This window comes from Cladophialophora carrionii (assembly GCF_000365165.1).
Source record: "Cladophialophora carrionii CBS 160.54 unplaced genomic scaffold supercont1.3, whole genome shotgun sequence".
Taxonomy (NCBI): domain Eukaryota; kingdom Fungi; phylum Ascomycota; class Eurotiomycetes; order Chaetothyriales; family Herpotrichiellaceae; genus Cladophialophora; species Cladophialophora carrionii.
This window is the reverse complement of record NW_008481828.1, coordinates 2,279,852-2,299,189: the sequence shown is the minus strand read 5'-3', so window position 1 is coordinate 2,299,189 and position 19,338 is coordinate 2,279,852. Positions and strand designations below refer to the sequence as shown.

At 54.0% G+C, this 19,338-nt stretch overlaps 9 protein-coding genes across 9 annotated transcripts; 4 read left to right on the top strand and 5 right to left on the bottom strand.

Moving 5' to 3' along the window:
- Positions 1-88: 88 nt before the first annotated feature.
- Positions 89-915, top strand: G647_04226 (uncharacterized protein; the record flags this gene model as incomplete). Its single annotated transcript, XM_008728570.1, has 4 exons — positions 89-140; positions 193-218; positions 266-579; positions 627-915. 4 exons carry the CDS (start codon positions 89-91, stop codon positions 913-915), a joined length of 681 nt encoding a protein of 226 aa, XP_008726792.1.
- A 575-nt stretch (positions 916-1,490) lies between these two features.
- On the top strand, positions 1,491-6,314 carry G647_04225 (uncharacterized protein; the record flags this gene model as incomplete). The annotated part of the gene is made up of 3 exons (XM_008728569.1): positions 1,491-1,588; positions 1,636-1,882; positions 1,962-6,314. The coding sequence occupies 3 exons, from the start codon at positions 1,491-1,493 to the stop codon at positions 6,312-6,314; spliced, it is 4,698 nt and encodes a 1,565-aa protein (XP_008726791.1).
- A 506-nt stretch (positions 6,315-6,820) lies between these two features.
- G647_04224 (uncharacterized protein) lies at positions 6,821-7,099 on the bottom strand (the record flags this gene model as incomplete). Its single annotated transcript, XM_008728568.1, has 2 exons — positions 6,821-6,942; positions 7,057-7,099. The coding sequence occupies 2 exons, from the start codon at positions 7,097-7,099 to the stop codon at positions 6,821-6,823; spliced, it is 165 nt and encodes a 54-aa protein (XP_008726790.1).
- A 602-nt stretch (positions 7,100-7,701) lies between these two features.
- Positions 7,702-8,746, top strand: G647_04223 (uncharacterized protein; the record flags this gene model as incomplete). The annotated part of the gene is made up of 2 exons (XM_008728567.1): positions 7,702-7,936; positions 8,004-8,746. 2 exons carry the CDS (start codon positions 7,702-7,704, stop codon positions 8,744-8,746), a joined length of 978 nt encoding a protein of 325 aa, XP_008726789.1.
- Positions 8,747-8,950: 204 nt separating this feature from the next.
- Positions 8,951-9,345, bottom strand: G647_04222 (uncharacterized protein; the record flags this gene model as incomplete). The annotated part of the gene is made up of 2 exons (XM_008728566.1): positions 8,951-9,038; positions 9,101-9,345. 2 exons carry the CDS (start codon positions 9,343-9,345, stop codon positions 8,951-8,953), a joined length of 333 nt encoding a protein of 110 aa, XP_008726788.1.
- A 135-nt stretch (positions 9,346-9,480) lies between these two features.
- Positions 9,481-10,939, top strand: G647_04221 (uncharacterized protein; the record flags this gene model as incomplete). The annotated part of the gene is made up of 2 exons (XM_008728565.1): positions 9,481-9,543; positions 9,701-10,939. The coding sequence occupies 2 exons, from the start codon at positions 9,481-9,483 to the stop codon at positions 10,937-10,939; spliced, it is 1,302 nt and encodes a 433-aa protein (XP_008726787.1).
- Positions 10,940-11,288: 349 nt separating this feature from the next.
- G647_04220 (uncharacterized protein) lies at positions 11,289-12,965 on the bottom strand (the record flags this gene model as incomplete). Its single annotated transcript, XM_008728564.1, has 1 exon — positions 11,289-12,965. One exon carries the CDS (start codon positions 12,963-12,965, stop codon positions 11,289-11,291), a length of 1,677 nt encoding a protein of 558 aa, XP_008726786.1.
- A 1,083-nt stretch (positions 12,966-14,048) lies between these two features.
- Positions 14,049-14,800, bottom strand: G647_04219 (uncharacterized protein; the record flags this gene model as incomplete). The annotated part of the gene is made up of 2 exons (XM_008728563.1): positions 14,049-14,179; positions 14,479-14,800. The coding sequence occupies 2 exons, from the start codon at positions 14,798-14,800 to the stop codon at positions 14,049-14,051; spliced, it is 453 nt and encodes a 150-aa protein (XP_008726785.1).
- A 1,883-nt stretch (positions 14,801-16,683) lies between these two features.
- On the bottom strand, positions 16,684-18,338 carry G647_04218 (uncharacterized protein; the record flags this gene model as incomplete). Its single annotated transcript, XM_008728562.1, has 2 exons — positions 16,684-17,860; positions 17,917-18,338. 2 exons carry the CDS (start codon positions 18,336-18,338, stop codon positions 16,684-16,686), a joined length of 1,599 nt encoding a protein of 532 aa, XP_008726784.1.
- Positions 18,339-19,338: the final 1,000 nt, after the last annotated feature.

Genomic DNA, 19,338 nt, shown 5'->3' with positions numbered 1-19,338 from the left:
TGCCCGGTCAACAATCGCGTCAACAAAGTCTGACCAACTCCGTTTCAACGTTCCTTTCTTACTGCGCAAGACTTCAGCATACCTCAAGATGGCGGCTGACAAGAAAGACAAGTCGCAACTGCACAAGGTGGCTCTAAAAGGTACTGTCACAATCTTATACATGGCAGGAGCTCGCTAATCGAAGTGCGACAGGGTCCTCGAAGACGGTCGCTGAGTTCGTAAGCGCATCCCACCTCAACCACGGATAGCAACTGACTGCCCCCAGTTCGAATACTCGATCAATACAATCTTGTTCCAAAGAGGAGTATATCCTGCGGAAGACTTTACACCAGTCAAAAAATATGGCCTCAACATGCTGGTCTCTTCGGACGACCAGGTCAAGGCATACATCAAGAAGATTATGTCGCAGTTGAATAAATGGATGGTTGGGGGCAAGATCTCAAAACTAGTGGTGGTCATCACGAGCACAGAGACGGGCGAACACGTAGAGAGGTGGCAATTCGACGTCCAGCTGCTGGGTAAGCCCTCAAAGTCACGATCATCGAAGAAGGCTACGGACAAGGAGAATGCAGCCCCTGAGTAGGTACCGTCCACCACCCCGGAGAATGTGCCTAACAGTCCAACAGAAATGCGACACCAGAAGACACGGAGCCGGAAAAGACCGAGGCACAGATACAAGAGGAGATCCAGGCTATCTTCCGGCAGATTACAGCTTCAGTCACGTTTCTCCCAGTACTCGACGGCAACTGCACATTCAATGTGTTGGTCTACGCCGATGCTGATTCCGATGTACCAGTCGAATGGGGAGACAGTGATGCCAAGGAGATCAAAAACGCCGAGAAGGTGCAATTACGGAGTTTCAGTACCAGCAATCACAAGGTTGATACGCTGGTGAGTTATCGGTTATTGGACTGATGCAGAATGGGAATACGGCTGAGAGAGCGAGGAGTTTGGAGCCCTGGGTTCGGTGGACACAAGGGAGAGTGGCGTTGGCATTGCGTTCGGCTCTTTGATATCTCATGAAGTGCCAGCGAGAAACATGACGGATGTAGAAACAATGATTCTTGGACAATGCCTCTGGAGTTCTGAACGTGGCGGATCAACCTGATGCCTGTTTTGCCAGCCTTCTCCCAATTCCTTCATGTGTAATGTGACCAGCAACGACTGACTCAGTTATGTAGCAGAATTCGTAGTAATGTAGCATTTGGAGGGTTTGGAATCCAAACTCTAAACACTGCAATACTTGGTACGAGTAGGAATCGGTCATCCTCTTGATAATTCGGTGATTGGTGCGCAAGACGAGGCTCTGGCCCAGCCTCGTGAAGTGGGGTTGAAGTTGGAGAAAAAGTTGTCGCGCGTGTCGCCCACCATCGAATTCTCGAGGCTTCACACAGCAGAGACTTTGTCGCACACAGCAGCCGCCCTCATGGTTGCTCCTGCTTTAGACGGCCTGCATCTACCATTCGATCGACGGTGACTGTTGGGGCAAGATGGCTGCTACCACGGAAGTCCAGGGGATGATCCTGGGGAAGGAGCAAGTCATCAACGATGCGCCCAAGGTCATCAAAGAACTCCAGTTCGGCGTCTTGTATGAAAGTTGGGAAAGAGGTCAAAGAAACGTTCTGACGGTTACAGGTCGGATCAAGACATCATCAACCAGTCCGCAGTTGAACTCGTCGATCGCCGTCTCTTCGATCTCGACAAGACTCGATCCGGAGGTGCTCGTGCCATCGCCGAGTATGGTCCTCTTGACCGGCGCATGGGCGTGTCATCCAAGGCCAACATTTGCGATACGTGCGGAAAGCCTCTACAAGACTGCAACGGGCATTTTGGCCATGTGCGCCTTGTCCTGCCGGTTTTCCACGTCGGATATTTCAAAAAGGTCATTCAGATACTTCAGAGTATTTGCAAGGCATGCAATCGCCGCCAACAGCATCGCCAACAACTACTGACTTCTTCAGGACTGCTCCTGCATCCTCCTCTCCGAATTCGACCGCAGAAAATTCCTCAGTGCTCTCCGCAAAGCGCAAGATGATACTCTCCGACAAGCCGCGATCGTGAGGAAAGTCGCCGACCAATGCAAAAAGACCAAGACTTGCTTTGAATGTGGCGCCATCAATGGTCAGGTGAGAAAAGCTGGGACACAGGCGCTGAAGATATCCCACGACAAATTTAGATCATACAATGCCTCTACAGCGCGAACGAAAGTACCCCCCGAGGAGAAGAAACTGTTCGACCAGTCTTTTGACACAGCGAAGCTCACCAATTCTGAACTCGAGAAACATCTCAAGAAGGCAATGGACGATTTGACTCCCCTGCGCGTTTACCGTCTCTTCAGACGTGTGCGGCGTGCTGATCGCGACTTGCTTGGTCTCTTTTCCGCGAGACCTGAGGAATTTCTCTGGACATACATCCCAGCACCCCCCGCATGCATACGACCCTCAGTAGGGCAAGAAGCTTCGAGTACCGAGGACGATATCACTGCCAAACTGGGCGACATTGTTGCTGCCAATGATGCCTTGCGGGATACACTCGAGAGGGGACTCCCCACTGCGCAGATCATCGAGCATTGGGACTACTTGTCTCTCAATCTCGCAATGTACATCAACAGCGACGTTCCGGGTCTAGCCAAGACAGATGGCAAGCAGATTCGAGGTTTTGTCCAGCGGCTGAAGGGCAAACAAGGCCGCTTTCGTGGTAACCTGTCAGGCAAACGTGTTGACTTTTCTGGTCGTACTGTTATCTCCCCCGACCCGAACCTGAGCATTGACGAGGTCGCCGTGCCTGTGCTCGTGGCGAAGAACATGACGTATCCTGAAGTGGTCAATGAGACAAACATTGAGAAGCTACGACAACGAATCCTGAATGGACCTGATAAGTGGCCCGGGGCTAATCATGTCGTCAAATTAGAAGGCGGGTACAAGAACTCTCTCAAATTCGGCAACAGCATGACTGCCAAACATCTCAAGGAAGGCGACATCGTCGAAAGGCATCTTGAGGATGGCGATATTGTGCTATTCAACCGGCAACCCTCCCTCCACAAGCTCAGTATTCTGAGTCATTTTGTCAAGGTTCGGCCTCATCGGACGTTCCGACTCAACGAATGCGTATGCAATCCATACAATGCGGACTTTGACGGGGACGAGATGAATCTTCACGTCCCTCAGACTGAGGAAGCGCGAACAGAAGCTAGACTCCTGATGGGTGTCAAGTACAACATCGTTACGCCTAAGAACGGAGAGCCGATCATTTCTGCCATCCAAGACTTTATCACCGCTTCGTGGCTCTTAAGCAGCTTAGACCAATTCTTCGACAAAAAGACTTTCGTTACCATGTGTTGCGGTATGCTGGAGCCTGGTACAAAGTTCGATCTTCCGCCACCAGCCGTCATTAAACCACAGACTCTTTGGACGGGAAAGCAAGTTTTTAGCGTGCTGATGCGGCCGAACAAGCAGTCGAATGTGACAGTCAACCTGGACGCTCCCTCCCGAGACCACAACCAATATCACCCCGGCCTACATCGCGATTTGCAAGACGACAGCTTCTTGTGCATCCGCAACTCGGAAGTTCTCTGTGGCAGAATGGACAAAGGCACAGTCGGTTCTGGCAAGAAGAATTCGGTATTCTACATCCTCTACCGCGACTTCGGTCCCGATGAAGCTGCCCGTGGAATGAATCGGTTATCGAAGCTCTGCGCTAGATGGTTGGGCAACCAAGGCTTCACCGTCGGTATTAGTGATGTCACCCCACCAGGCAAATTGGTGAAGGAGAAAGGCGACATGATAGGAAAGGTCTTCAACGAGTGCCTAGGCTTTGTTCGAGACTCGAAGGCGGGCAAGCTGAAGAGAAAAGCAGGTCTTGACGACGCAGGCACTCTGGAAGCAGAGCAAGTCCGAGTGCTGAGCACAGTCCGAACGAACATCTCCAAAATCCTGACGAACCAGCTGAGCAAGTACAACACTCCTATGGTCATGGCTACATCCGGTTCCAAGGGGTCGAACATCAACGTAGCTCAGATGGCTGCTCTACTTGGACAGCAAGATATCGAAGGGAAGCGTGTTGCCGACGGTTTCCAGGACCGAACTTTGCCTCATTTTCCGAAGCACGAACGATCGCCACCTTCCAAAGGCTTCGTTTCCAACAGTTTCTTCAGTGGCCTGCTGCCGTACGAGTTCTTGTTCCACGCCGTTGGTGGGCGTGTCGGTCTGGTTGATACTGCCGTCAAGACTGCAGAGACTGGTTACATGTCACGACGACTGATGAAGTCCCTCGAAGATCTCTCCACCCAATATGACCGGACAGTCCGGAACTCCGCATCCAATGTCGTGCAGTTTCGTTTCGGAGACGACGAGCTGGACCCAGTGGACATGGAATCGAGCGCCAAACCCGTCGACTTCGAACGTACCTATGCTCACGTCGAGGCCATCACCTTTGACGTGAGAGACCGGGGGCTTGAGGATACCGAGATCTTTAGCATCATGGAAGAGAAACTCTCGGCTGAGCGTAGGAAGCTCGCAAGAGAAGGTCTTGACGGCGTTGAGCTTCAGTACGATGATAACGATGAGAGGCACGTTGATCAGAAAGAGAGTAACCGGGACTTCTTGAAATCGATACACGACTTCATCATGGCAAAGTCGCAGTCGTTCAACGAGGCAAGAGCTAAGAAGAAGCAATACGCCCTCCCTCCCGCTGGGGCAGGCGTGGGCCTGAAGAGAAAGGCCGGTGCCGATATTGATGACCAGGAGATTAGCACACCCGCACCCAAGAAACGTGCCGGCAGGAAAGGTGCTGTCCTAGCCACGACGAAAGGAGGCAACAAAGGAAAGCAAGCTACGATCGCCAGCAGCTCATTGGCACCACCTTCAACCAAAGATCGCTTTGACCTCACCTCGAAAATGTCTAAGAAGACCTTGGAGGCTTTCATCGACGAGTGCTTAACGAAGTACGAAAAAGCACGTGTTGAACCGGGTCATGCTGTCGGTGCAGTCGGTGCTCAATCGATTGGTGAGCCTGGAACGCAGATGACGTTGAAGACTTTCCATTTTGCTGGCGTTGCTGGCATGAGTTTGACAGCTGGTGTACCTCGTATCAAAGAGATCATCAACGCCTCAAAGGAGATCAGTACGCCAGTAATCACCTGTCGGTTAGAACGCAGGAGAGACTTGTCAATACCCGAGGGTCTCGCTCGGATTGTCAAAGGTCGTATTGAAAGCCTCTTTCTTGGTGATGTCGCTTCTTACATTGAGATCCGACACTCTCTGGACCGACCCAGCTGCATCCACCTGAAGATCTCGTTGGACACGATCATCGATCTCGGACTCGATCTCACTATGAGGGACATAGTCTCGGCCATCCAGAAACATCGACAACTCAAAGCGTCCAAGTTGAGGATCCAGCTGCGTGGCAAAGACGAGCTCAGAATCTCAACAGAATTCGCTATCAAGTCAGCCAAGAGAGGAGCCGCCGCCAAAGTGGACGAGGAAGGACAGGGTGAGCGTCTGATGCGTCTTCAAATGCTGCGACGTATCTTACCTAGTGTACATGTTCTTGGTCACCCCCAGGCCACCAGAGCAGTTGTCATGTCTGAAGACGATCCACGATCAGACGAGGTCAAAGCTATGCGAAGAGCTCTGGCCGACCAACAGGCGAAGCGTGAAGAAGAATCTTCTACAAGCGGCGAACCAAAAGTCAAAGAGGAGGCCAAAACAGGGTCAAAGGTTAAACTCGAAGAACCCACGACGTCTATCCTCTCTAATATCCCTACTAAAGACACCGCCCCTGTGCAGATGCACAAGGTTATGGTCGAAGGTTACGGTCTACGTTACTGCATGAATACTGAAGGCGTCGACCCCTACAAGACGGAGACAAACGGAGTCATCGAGACGTTACAAGTTTTGGGCATTGAAGCGGCACGGTCAAAAATCATCACTGAGATCCAGGAGGTCACCAAAGGCTTGAGCATTGACCCGCGACATATGTACCTTCTCGCAGATGTCATGACGTACAAGGGCGAAGTTCTGGGGATTACGCGCTTTGGGCTTGCGAAGATGAGGGACAGTGTTCTTCAGCTCGCCTCGTTTGAGAAAACGGCAGATCATGTATTCGATGCCGGTGCCGCCGGGAAGGTCGACCGTATCGAAGGTGTGAGTGAGAGCGTGATTGTGGGCAAGACCATGGGCGTGGGCACGGGGAGCGTGGAGGTTGTAAGGTACCTGGATCATCCGCTTGAGACGGGGAGTAAGTTCGTGACGAAGCGGTGTGTTTTTGAGGATGCGTGGGAAGGGAGGAAGAGCAAAAAGAGACAACCGAAATGATCCTGACCAGGTTGAACGGGATATGCGAAGTACAATCGATGTGCAATGCTGTGGTGAAACAGCGTCCTGCATCTTCTCAGAGCTGGGCTGGCTCGTGACGGTCACACGGTTCAAGCTCAATGCCAAAATCATATCGAAATGCTCGGTTCCATCGAACCCACGTGTCGCTTTAGCATAGGCGTAACAATCAAGGTCGAGAAAAAACCAGATTGACACTTCGAGTAGCGATGTAGTCCGTTCAGTGCGATCGACATTTTATACTTGGTTCACCGGCCATATGTACAGTGCCGGCCTGGCAGTAGTCTCCGCCTTTCACGCCTCCAAGAGGTACATCCTGGTCCACGCATGCCTGCCCACATCCAGAGTAACCGGTGAATTGCCCAAGCTTGCCACACCAGGTCCATCGCATCCACAGCCACGATCTCTTTCCCTGCATTCCCGCATGCGTGAAACGTGGGCACCAGCAGGATCCTCTCGGCGGACACTATCAAGACAAGAGGATCCGCCTACTTGAACCCTGCATCCCGCGCACGTTGATCTTCTAGACGGGCGTAGAAACTGTCGCGGGCTCGCACACGGGGCAAGTGGAAGCCGTACCACCAGAGGTAGCCGAACGTCGTGCCGAGACCTATTATAACCCGTATTGCGGCGCGTTAGTGTCCCAGGTCTGCCTCGCTGGAGCTTCGAGTAGGGCTCCCCTGTTTTTATTTTGAGGGAGATCGGACGGGGAAAAAGCACATACCGCCAGCGATGCTGAGATCCAAGACGAGGCCCCGTCGGAGCATCTGCACGAGTCCAATTGTTAGCGCGATATTATCTCTTGGAAGCCTCCTGTCGAGACGAAAAGAGCCGAGGCGAGCTTGAGGTTGAGGTGAGAGCAGGCAGGGAAGACAACGGGGCTCGATCAGGCAAAGGCAGACATACTCCTTCGATGGGTTTGATTGGCATGTTTTCACTTCGGGAGCTCTCGAGGAGCTCGAGATCTTCCTTCTTTGTGTTGTCTGAGTATTCACCGCCCGGTTGCTCGAGGGGGGAGGCTAGTTCGCGGTCGGGTAGGGGTTCGTGGTTGAGGCAGCGCGACCTGGAAAGTGGGAAGGTGAGAGTGAGAGGTGGTGTGATAAAGCGGTTTGGAGCTACTTGAAGATCCGCAATTGAGGCCCGAAGTGAACGCAGCCACAGCCTTGGCCTTGGCGTATTATGTAAGCCGCAGCCTCGTCGGGGACAGTTTGCGTTCGCTTTACGCCCCCGGCCGACCTTGTGCATGCGCGCCAATCCAGAGCCCTGGTCGACGGTGATCTGGAGGACTGAGATAGGACTCCTCGGGTTTACCATCGTTGATGCGAAAGACTAGAACGGTCTCATCTCCTACACCCCACTGTGCGCGGCCATGTCAACCATCTCGCCGAAAAGGAAGATCCCGTACCACCACCATCATGTCATGCGACACAAGCCTCAAGCAGTACCGACACGGGAGCCGGCCCTGATCGAACAAGAGGTGGTGGACAAGTTGCTGGTCGACTGTATAAGGACGATATGCGAAGAAGTCGCGCTCAAGCAGGACATCACGGACCCAGTCGTCGAATCCGTCGTGCTGGAGTCAATGGTCGCCATGGTGGATGAATGTACGGTACTCATGCTCCGAGGGCTACGGAAGAATACGTGACTGACTTTGCCTTATCTCTTTCCCAGTCATGCTGAAATTCCTGTCCAAAGTGCGGCGATCGATGATCGCGGCCCGCCGAGTCTGTCCCATCGGAACCGATTTCGAAACCGCAATCGATGTCTTATACGTTCCCCGACCAGACGATCAACTTCAACCTTACAGGACCCAGCCGGAGATCAATCCGCCTCTATACCCGACCCCTCCTCCCGACGACGAATTCCACAACCTCGTCGAACTTCCGGCCTCGTTCCTCGGTCCCGACCTGGATGGTCATGGCGAATTGAAGAAATTCTCCTTCACAACGAAAGGGCTTCCCGAGTTGCCTTCGGCGCATACCTACAAAGACACACCCGTTTACCCGCAGAGAGAATCCGACACGCGCAAGATCAGAGAGTTGGCAACCCATGAGGGGAAGCTGGGCGAGCAGGCGCTGCGCAAGTTGGCTGGGGCCGTGAAGTTAGATGCCGCGCACACCCTGGAGACTGAGGCGTCCATGACCAAGCAGAAGACTCCCGTGCGGCAGCAACGCCGGAAACGATGGAAGACAGGCGTCAGTTTGTCCGAGGAGGCGGTATTCGAAGAGACGGTGCGCGACTTGCTGGCCCAAGAGCCTGGCGGGTTTGAGCTGGGACCGATCGTGACTTGTGAGAAGGCGTACCGCATGCCAGACGATGTCGCGGTCAAGAGAAAAGCACCTCCCATCAAAGGCGGCGGCGGCGGCGGTGGTGGCTCAATCCAGAACGAGGAGGATACTGCGATGGAGCTCTGACGTGCACAGTATTGGTATTGCTGGTGGGATCGTCCTTTTCCCAAGCGACGGCGTTTGGGCTGGTTAGGCCCTTCAGGCATGGAGGGCCACCACAATGCATATGATACCCCAATCTAGGCAGGACGCATAAATTCATTTCTTCGACCAGATTGACGTCCACAAGGTCGGTGCAGAAGATGCGTCCGATGGTTCCTTTTCGACCACCTAATCATCCTGCGCCGGCGGCTTCCAAGCCAGTGGACCTTCCCAGGCCGTTGTCTCGACGTGGAAGACCTTTCCCCCTTTGACGCATCTGCCGTAGATTAGCATCAGTTCCTGTTTCATTAAAGCCGAGGGACGCATAGACCGACGTACTTGCGAAATAGCCTCACGATCGGGAAACACTCCATCCTGGGCGTGTGACTGCCACTCGCCAGCGCCCTCTCGATTTGCTGGTTTGGCGTCGTGCAGCTGTACTGGACGAGCTCCATCAATTCGCAGTCCCGCTTCAGATCGAAGTCCTGGGGCAATTTGCGTGATTTCTCTTTATAGTTGACGGTGTGGCCGTGGACTTTGTGGTCGAGGTCCGAGACCGGGAAGACATATTCGGGCGGAGCCATTGACACAGTACTCCGTACAATCTCTTGTCATAGAACCTGGACAACCTTATCTTTGTTTCCACCTTCGAGTTCTTAGCGGACGCTTCATCAGGCGCCGGTGCCTGTCGATCCCGTCGTCCTTATCATGGCAAAAGCATGGCGGCTGAACACTATGGAGCGAGACTCCTTGAAGACGTGCAGGAGGAGAGTTTAGAAAAGGTGAGCTTGAGTCTCGCTTGGAATTTCGTCCACTTCGCTTCACTTCGCTTTGCTCCACTTCACTCCTCGCTCACTTGACGCCCTCCGCCTCGTTTGTCAAACGTCAATTGCTCTTGCGGCAACATGTGTTCCTCGACGTTGACAATAAAGGCGATAGCTTCTAGCCGACCTCAGACACATAACATGTCCGCAGCCGAGAGCAGTATTTGGAGTGCCGCAGCTGGATAAGCTGCTAGAAGCAGTCCGTTATCCCGCAGAGGCGACGACGCCACAACGTCCAGCATGGCAGTCGCCAGAACATCACCACAGCGAGAGCGAGGGTCAACAAGATACAGACACTAGCCTCTATGGACGATATGTCGAGGCAGCCGCTGTTCCGTCCAAGACTCAGGCCAGGGTTAAGCCCAAGCCGGCCACGATCGAGCTCACCAGCCGGACGAGCGCCTCGGGCAAGACAGCCCTCCTGTCCTACTTGGCCGCCGTTTCCGTACTGCCTAGACATGCGGGTGGCAAGGAATCAGTGGTCGTGTATATCGACGCGGACGGGCGCTTGTCTGCTAGGAGACTCAAACAGATCATGTACCATTACATCTGCCAGCAGCAGCAGCAGCAGGAGCAGCAGCAGCAAAAGTCCAACCAGCAGTCCAACAACCCAGGCAAGAATACTTCACCCTCACCCCCTATTCCTGAAGCTCAAGTCAGCCTCGACCTCGATGTCAACACGACCATCCAAGAAGCATTGCACCACGTCCACGTCTTCCGTCCGCAATCGTCCTCTCAAGTGCTCTCCATCCTCTGCAACTTGGAGGCCTACCTGCTCGACACATTGGGACGCCAACCCATGTGTACCCACCGCTCTCTCGGCCTGGTGATCATCGACCCAGCAACCGCGTTCTACTGGCAAGACCGATTCGACCGGGCGATGGCCCGCCTCGAAACTGTACCCGGACAGGGCACCCAGGGCCAAGGACCCAGCAGCATGACGTTCCGGACCATCGAGCGGTTGAAATATCTGCAGACAAGATTCGAATGCGCTGTGCTGTTCAGCACGACCGTGATGCCTTTGGCCCATCCTTCCGGGTCGGACGCGCCCGCACCCGTGACGCCTGCTGGGGCTGGGCCTGCGGACGACGGACGCAGTATGTCCCCCTGGACCGGTTATGCGACGCTGACGCTCGCGCTGGCGAGGATGCCCGTCGCGCGGTTCACGCCGAAGATGGGGATGGATGAGTGTGTGAGTGTTAAGGAACGGCGGTTCGAGGCCGTGAGACAGGGGCGGTTCACTGCCGTGGTGCAGTACATGAAGGCCGTCGAGGGAGGGAGGACTGTCGACATGGCTGGATTTAGATTCCATATCACGGAGCAGGGCGTCGAGGTCGGATGGGTCGACGGGTGAATGAATAAAGAGCGTGATCAGCACATGTGTGACGAACTTTGCTGTATCGACGCGGACCCTAGTCAATTAGTCACGTACTTCCGATCGATGTCTTGTCAACTCGCACTGAGTGAGTACCCTACGAAAGAGGAGCAGAGAAGAGGGAGGGAGGACCTGCAGCATGACGGCATACCAGCGACTGTACACGTACTCTGTCTCTACCCATAACCGTGCCCATATGTACGTTGTATCTTCGTATAGATTTTCGTTCTCATCCCGTCATTATCTATGGTCATTAACGTGCGCGGACGCTGCTCTACTCTCAGTAGTCCACTCTGCTCTATTCCACTCTACTACGCCCTGCCGCCCACTATATCACCTTCTCCTTGCCCTCGACCACCTCCCTGGCAACCACCCTCCTACATTCGTCAAACACGCGCACCTGCGCCGCCACCTCCGCAAGCCGACCAATCACCTCGCCGTTCCCCCTGGCGAAGCCGTAAATCGCATACGGAATGCCCGTCTCCCGACAGAACTCTCGCACGTAGACCTGGGCCCTCCTCAGATTATGCCGTGGAATGCGCGGGAATAGATGGTGCACGGCCTGGAACTGCAGGCCGCCGTGCACAAAGTCCAGCCAAGTGGGACAGTCGACGTCCATGGTGGTGCGGAGCATTTTCTGGGGGAACGACTCGTGCACGCCCATGTCCGTGGTCGACATTGCGAAGTGGGAGAGCGTGATCTGGACGTGCAGCGGCGCCGTGATCATGTGCGAGATCATGATGAAGACGAACCGGTCCCACGCGGTGGGGATGGATTTGTACACGACCAGGTAGCCGAACCAGGTCCAGAAGACGACGTGGCCCAAGATCTCGAGGTAGCGGTGCCACCAGGCGGGGCCCTTTTTCGGAGCTTGGCCCAGGAAGAGATATTCCCAGGAGAGGCGGTACAGGTTGAACCGCCCGAAGGTGAGGAGCGGGTAGTACAGCCAGTGTTGTTTGGAGATGGCCCAGCGGGCGAAGCCGTCGAACTGCATGACGCGATCATAGTACGTCGAGCGGAGGGAGTTGAAGAAGCGGGTGGAGATGGCGAAGAAGGGCATGTGCTCGATGTCCGGGTCGTGCTCGGGCGAGTTCGTCACGATGTGGTGGACGTTGTGGTTGCGCTTCCACCAGCCGATGGAGAGGCCGCCGAGGAAGTCGGCGATGAAAATGCCAATGCATGTGTCGACGTGGAAGTTGTGCGTGATGCCCATGTGGCCTGCATCGTGGGCGGTGAAGACGAGTTGGTGCCAGAACACCCCCAAGAAGGCCCCCGAAAGGCCATAGTAGGAGTATCGAAGCGCAATGAGGAAGGAGGCGAAGAGGAAGGCATACCGCAAACATTCGACGCCGTAGGCTCCATAAGGGCAGTTGTAGAGGCCAGCGGCGCGCATTCGGACGCCCAGGGCGCGGTATCTTGCGACGATGTCATCCTGAGATATATGATCGAGGGACGGGTATCTGAGTATGTCCAAGGTCTTTTCGGCGGAGAGCTTTCTTTGAACAGGATCATGTTGCGCCTCCTCCTCTGACGGCGGAGAAGCAGACGAAAGGGAGGTCGTGTCTGGTTCTTTGGCGTCTACCGGGTCGAATATTGGTGACGGAGGTGCCGAGCTGTTGCTGCTCGAAGAACTCAAAGCTCCATCTGTCTGCACATCTGACCCGACATCTTCCTGCTCTTCTGGCTGGTTGGCCTCAGCATATGGCCTGAACTGTCCGCCTTGTATGGGCGGTAAGAAGTTGTTCCATCTACCCTCGACTCTGCCGATGGCGAACTTCTGCATGTGCGCCTGCGCTTCTGGAGAATGTAGTGCCCGGATTTCGTCTGTGCCATCTCTTCCCACCATGTGCAAGATGGACTTATCACCTCCAGGGTGGTAAGGCAGCCATGCATCGGCCTTGATCACCTGTCCATCGAGGATTATGATCTTCCTTCCCTCTGCAATGAGACCTTCGATTTCGCGCCGTGACCAGACTCGGTCTCTAACGGTCATGATGCTGGACATTGTATTGGCTTTGGCGAGTCGAGCAGAATCACGGAGCCATGCTGCTTGAGACGAAGCGAGAGAAGGATATGCGGTGTAGGAGGGTGTAGGAGCAGCGAGTTGGTCCAGTGCTCCGTCCACTCGCACACATGAGGTCCAAATCGGGGGGGCGGAAAAAGTTTCCTCCTCTGTCTTGATGTCCACTCACCCACGACTCTATCCGAAATACACAACTTCATACATTTCATACATTTATACTTTGTACAAGACCGATAATATTTCCTACAGGCTCCCGGCTTCCGACACGACCAATCCTCGAAGTGTAAAGACTCCCATACATCTCTCCAACACCAGTCCCTACGCTGCTCAAGTATTTTTGTTAACAGCACGGAAGGGGAAACGAAAGGCCTAATGAGATCAAACGACCGCATCATACGGACGTTCGTGCTAATTTAGCTACGGCAGTTTATCAGAAGCCAGGTAGCCGGACTGCCAGGAATCAGGAGCCAAGACCGCTCGCATTTTTTCGAAGCAGACACGACATCACGCCCAGTGAAACGCCTGGATAGGTGCCTACCTGCGCTTCAGGTGATGAGGAACGGCGTCCCGCCCATGGACTGAAACTGACGTCCTCATTACTATCATTGAAAGTGCGAAGACCTTAGGGTAGAAAATCGCCGGCCGCGGTCGTGTCGATTTTCTTCTGGCCTCCAAGGGTAAAGCACTCTATGCCTGGCTGGAGGGTGGTAAAAGGAGGAAGCCCAGCCAGCTAAGCATGCGTTGAATCTTTCATCACTTTGAATAGATATCCACGTCCTCATCCGAAAGGACTACTACTCGAGCCCAGGTCTTTTATTTTAGCTCACCCAGTATTGTATCCCTTCAACCCACTGACTGTTACCCGAAATTGTTCGACGCACATTTCATTCAGAGAATCGTCCCCAGTGCCACGCGAAGAACAAGAATTTCCGCAAAGAAAGCCGGCCAGATCTGAGGCTCCTCGGTTATGAACCCACCCTATTGGAACCAGTCCCACCATGGTGTTCAGTATCCGCTGACGGACCTGGAACCTCGAACACGATGGAGTGGAAGAGGCTGCTGAAGTCACAATTTGCCCAACCCGCCCAACTTATCGCTAACGCCACCTATGCCCTGCTGAACCGCTTCCTTGCCCAACCCTCCCGAGACTTGCTCGAGCTCGTCCTCGCCCATGATGGGATTCTTCTTCAACGAATCTGCGAAAGTTCAGATGGTCAGTCAGGAGTCAATAACTCAGGCACATAGACACGCAGCCAACGCAACTCCGACATCAGAGTCATATCCCGCAAACAATTCTATGTACCCCCAAGGCATCCACCGCGGAACAGTATGAAATAGCCGCGGGGAATACCATTCGACCTGATAACCCCCACCTCACCTCCCCCTTTCTTCTTCCCTTTTATTCGTGTATTTCCTTGTTGTAGGGTGGGTTGTTTCACTTTCCGAAACCAAAAAACCAAAACCAAAGACGAACAAGAACCAAAACCAAACTCACCTTTGACCGCGCCCTGGACCTTCTCGGCCCCGACATTCTCCAGCACCTTGACCTCGGCGATCGCCTTGGCCTTGTAATACCGCTTGGCCCACCAGGCCGCCACATCGTCGGCATACCCGCTGAAATAGACGCTCGCGGCGACAATGGCCACGGCGGTGACGATCCCCGTGACCGCGATGAAGAAGACACTCGCGTACGAGAACGACCGTGCGGATTCGGCGGCCGCGTAGGCCGTCGCGGCGGCGTGGGCGGGGGATTCGCTCGCGAGCGACGTGCCGCTTGAGAAGACGCTGGACGCGGCGGACGAGGCCGAGGATGCCATGTTATGGGTGCGTCGCAAGGGGGTTGCTTGCAGTGGGAAGGACACAACGGGTGTTGTGATGTGTCGGGGTTGATAGGTCAGGTATCAATTCAAGTTGGGTTCGGCAGGTATCAGTTCAAGTCGGCCTGGAAGGCTGTGTATTGCAAGACACTTTTGATTGCTAGATTTCTGGATCGCTGTGATGGGCGATGATGAGAGCGGGAATGGGAAGTGAGATGAGAATTAAAAGAACGAGACGCAACACGCTTAATTTGTATTCTGGCGAGGATGGTGGTGTAACAGGGTGCGAAATACTTGACCGTGTGCTGGTATCACTATCACTATCATCATTCACGACCTTGAAACTTGAAACCTGCTTGCAGCTTCCTCACCCACTTTCTTGGTTTTGTCTTTCACATGTTGTGGCCGCCTCGAGTTTGGCACACATAAGGTACGCCGCACCACACGTCATAGTGATATAAGAGGTGAAAAGGTGAAAACGGAACAGCTTTAGGGTTTGCAATTGTCGTGAGAGATCCAATGACAGACGGTCACAACGCTTCCAGCCACACGGAAGCACATGCCGTAGACGTGGCGAGCGTAGACGAACGGACCAGGGCGCCTCGAGACATCCACAGGTTGATCTTGATCGTGGCTCTCACTTTGTAAGGCATGGGAGGAACAAGAGGGGTCCTTGGTACAGTAGATAAGCGGGGTACTGATGTTCGCTGGTGCAAGATAACCGATGAGTGCAACGTCAACTGAGGGAAGACAAAGGCATGCGAAACTTGTGACGCAAACTTGTGTAATGGCATTCTGTGGCTTGTCGTCTCCGCTCTCAATCCGAGTACACAGTAACTCGTGGTGGGATACTGTAATTCAGGTACTTGGAATCGCAGACCTCGATGACTCCGGTTTACCGCTCTTCGCCGTCCTTACATTTACAGTCCCTACAAGAGCCGCGGCGATCCTGATCTCTGCTTCCTACTCAACACGCGAGGTTGAGATCTTTGGCGCAGACCTCGCTTCCAGTTGATCATTCGCTTTATCCGGTGTACCAAGTCCTCAAGCACCCAAACGCAAATGAAACGAGCGCTAACATCATTGCGAATGTCCTTGCATGTAGTGCTCCTTCCTCCCAGCTTGGTCGAAACAGCCTTCGGGGCGAATCTGTATGTGACTCAGCAAGTGACCTAGCCGCCTCATCTTCTTCCGTTGAGGTAGACGCAGCGAGGTGCATCTCTTGTCGAGAAGCGCCGTCGATCCAATGACTAGAACTGGCTCACTGTCGTCCGCAACATTGAGACTGGGTCTGGTGGGCCGTTAATCATCCATCAAGAAAACGTCCCGCTGAATTGAGAGACAGACCGGACTCCCACGGTTAATGTATGTTCAATCTGGAATCCACGGCTGCGGTCGACAATTTGCGAATCGGACCACGGACTGGCCAAACTCGACGGACATGACGACTGCTCGAGCGTATTCGAAGTGATGCCGTACACGCTAGAGGTGAAAACAGGAGTGATCTGTGTATATGGGGAACCGACTGATAGACTTTGAGCCGCCCCTACCGTGATCTCTGTCGTTGAGAGCACTCCTTTGACCATCGTTTGTTGGTGAGTAGAGATGGTACTCACTGAAGGAGAGGTGAGAAGCAGCATAAGACACACGGCGATAAGGGAGAAAGGAGGCATATATCTCATAACTGTATGCCTTGGCGGTTTATGAAATGCAGGAAGCAAGCCGAATATGTCTATTCCTTGGCCTTGACGCCTTGCCTTGCTGGAGACTGAGCTGGAAGTCAAACAAGCAGGGTAACTTGGTGAAAGGCTGCAACCAAATCGGTCCATCGAAACTGCTGTGTCTGTCTTTGCCAGGCCCGACGCAGGTAACCGTGGAGTCTTTCAGCTCGCAGCTGCTTCATGTAGGCGGACAGGAAGGCGCAGAGGGGCAGTGGTAAGGCCATATGAGTGTCGAACGATAGGGTCCGTCTCATAAGTCTCGATGCCGTCAAACTTTTGCAACATGCGCACAATCACATAGCCAGCCTCGGTCAGTGCGAATTGCTGTCCCAGGCAAATTCGAGGCCCGCCGTTGAAAGGCAGGAACTCCCAGCCGGGTCGACGTGATACCCATCGCTCGGGCTTGAACTCTTCGACATCTGGTCCCCAAATGTCTTCACGGTGGTGCATGATGTGACAGGAGTAGTTGACCTCCATGCCCTTCTTGACGTAGATCGGAGAGTTGCCATCCGGACCACCTCCGCGAGGAAGCGTAGTGTCTCTGGTGGCGCGGCGGCTGTTGAAGGGGACTGTGGCGTAGAGTCGGAGAGTCTCGGACATGACATGTTGCAGGTACGAGCAGCCCTTGAGTGTTTCGAAAGTAATGGACTTCGGCGACTCGTACGTGCCGAAGTTGTCCAGGATTGTGTCGCGCAACTGCTTGAAGACCTTGGGGTGTCTGACCAGTAAGTAAAAGGTGAAGCCGAGGAGCCCGGCGGTGGTGTCACGGCCAGCAAGCAGAATGTTCAGCAGTTGGCTTCGCAGCTCGACGGGATCGCGTGTGGCTTGGACGAGCTCTTTCAAGAAAATATATTTCTCCTTCTTTTGGCTCTTTCCTTCTTTTTCGACGTTATGCTCGCTCAACGAGGACAGATCCGTGGTCAGCGCCAGGTTGACATAATAGTCAGCGAATCTGTGGACTTCTCTGCAGTTCTCGTTGAAGTGCATGGGGTTGTATAGCCAGTACAGGTCTGCCAAACGCGCGCGCGTTCCCAGAGCCATAGTGCCGGAGTCGAAGCAGTTTGCGAATCGCGTCCAGTCCAGCTCACCGGGTTTCTGTCCTTCCCCAGTGTAGCCAGGCAGAGCAGCTATCTGTGAGTTGACACTCTGGCCAAACAGGAATTCGGTAGCTGAGTCGAGTGTCAGGCGGAAGAACAGTGGTGACAGGTCAACTTGACTGGTCCAGCCATTCTGCGTGGTGAGATGCTTGAACATGTCCTGGACATGAACTTCCTCCAATTCTAGATTGGAAACTTGTTGGCGAGCGAACTGAGGACGCAGAAGGGCACGCGAATGTTCCCTGGCAAGGTCAGAAGGCGAGGAATCATCTTCATGCGTCTGGAGTCGGTGACTTACCACGCCTTGCCGTCAGTGGTGAAGATTCCATTGCCCAGCATGGGAAAGAAGTTTCCCCGGCGCGCCTCTCCCAGCTCGAAATCGTTGAATTGAGTCGCAAGGAGAGCTTGGACATTCTTTGGATCCGACGTCACATAGCCGTAACTTCCAAGCATGTTTTGACTCCATGTCGCCCTCTTACCGGCTTTGTCGTTGTACACTTCTAAGAAGTAATTCGGGACGACGTGGTTCTTATCAGCGTCCAACACCTCCTTCACCAGGTCGATGCCCAGTGGCAAGCGGTACGGCCGTTCCCATGCTGGCTGGCATCCGAGTTCTCGGGCCTTCCTGGCGTGATACCGGTTGGAAAGAATAGACGCGATGATGAAGTAGACCACCGAAACGCCGACCAGCCCCAAGCCTGCGCTCAGATACGGGTTCATCTTGAGACCGGAATGGAGGCGACAGAAGGCCTTCTGGGTGTTGCTTTGTCAAGTCGACGGGATATCGCAGGGGATTAAGAAGGAACAAAAGAGGATGAGAAGGTCAACGTGTAAAAGGTGCATGCGATGCGATGCGAGGTGGATTCCCCTAGATAGATCGCTAGGCTAAATACTTTCCCACTCAGGGCTTTCCAGAAGATGAAATATTGTTCGAGAAGGGCAACCGGGTTTCGGTTGCAGCGATGCTTCTGGTAGCGGATCTGCTCAGCCTTAATATATACGTCTCACCGGCCATAACGTACTGCTCAAACGAGAGAGTCGGCCTTTTCCATCCCTCCGTCGCTCCAAGCCGAGGATGCATCTGTGGTTCGAGGAGTGCGAGCAATTCTGGCCTCACACAATTGTTCCGAGACCCCAGCGATTGAAGGAAGGGGGCGAATGGTAACTAGGCAGCCTTAATGAGACCACGCCAATTGGTACGCTGGGTCGCGCAGGACCCTGCCAGGATTACTTAGCGTGATACCCGGAACTGGTCTGGATGCCTGACGCTGCACAGCAGTTGGTGGCGCTGAGAAAGGACTCGACCCCGCAAATGTCCAGAGCAAAAAGGTAGATGGTACGAGTAAGTCATCCACCGTCCGGCCGAGCCGGGTTATGCGTTAGGTGTGGGTGAGAAAGGTAACCGCCTAGTAACTCGTAAGGGGTCATCGGGTTCGCGACGCTGCTGAACGTGCTATGGAATGCATTTGATTGGGGGTTGATGAGTCAGTAGCATCAATCTTCCCGAGCTTGAATGCAATATGAACGCATTTTCTGCCTGTAGCAGTACGAGCTACGAGGTACGTGGCTCTGAGCTCTGGTTTGGGATCTCCACCTCGGCAAAGCTGGGAAGGGATACGGAATACGCCTGGATACGAGGTTAGGTGGAGGTCAGACGCGTACAAGAGAATACCTATCGAGGGCTGAACTCGTCGCTGTAGCCATCATCACGGCCAAGGTT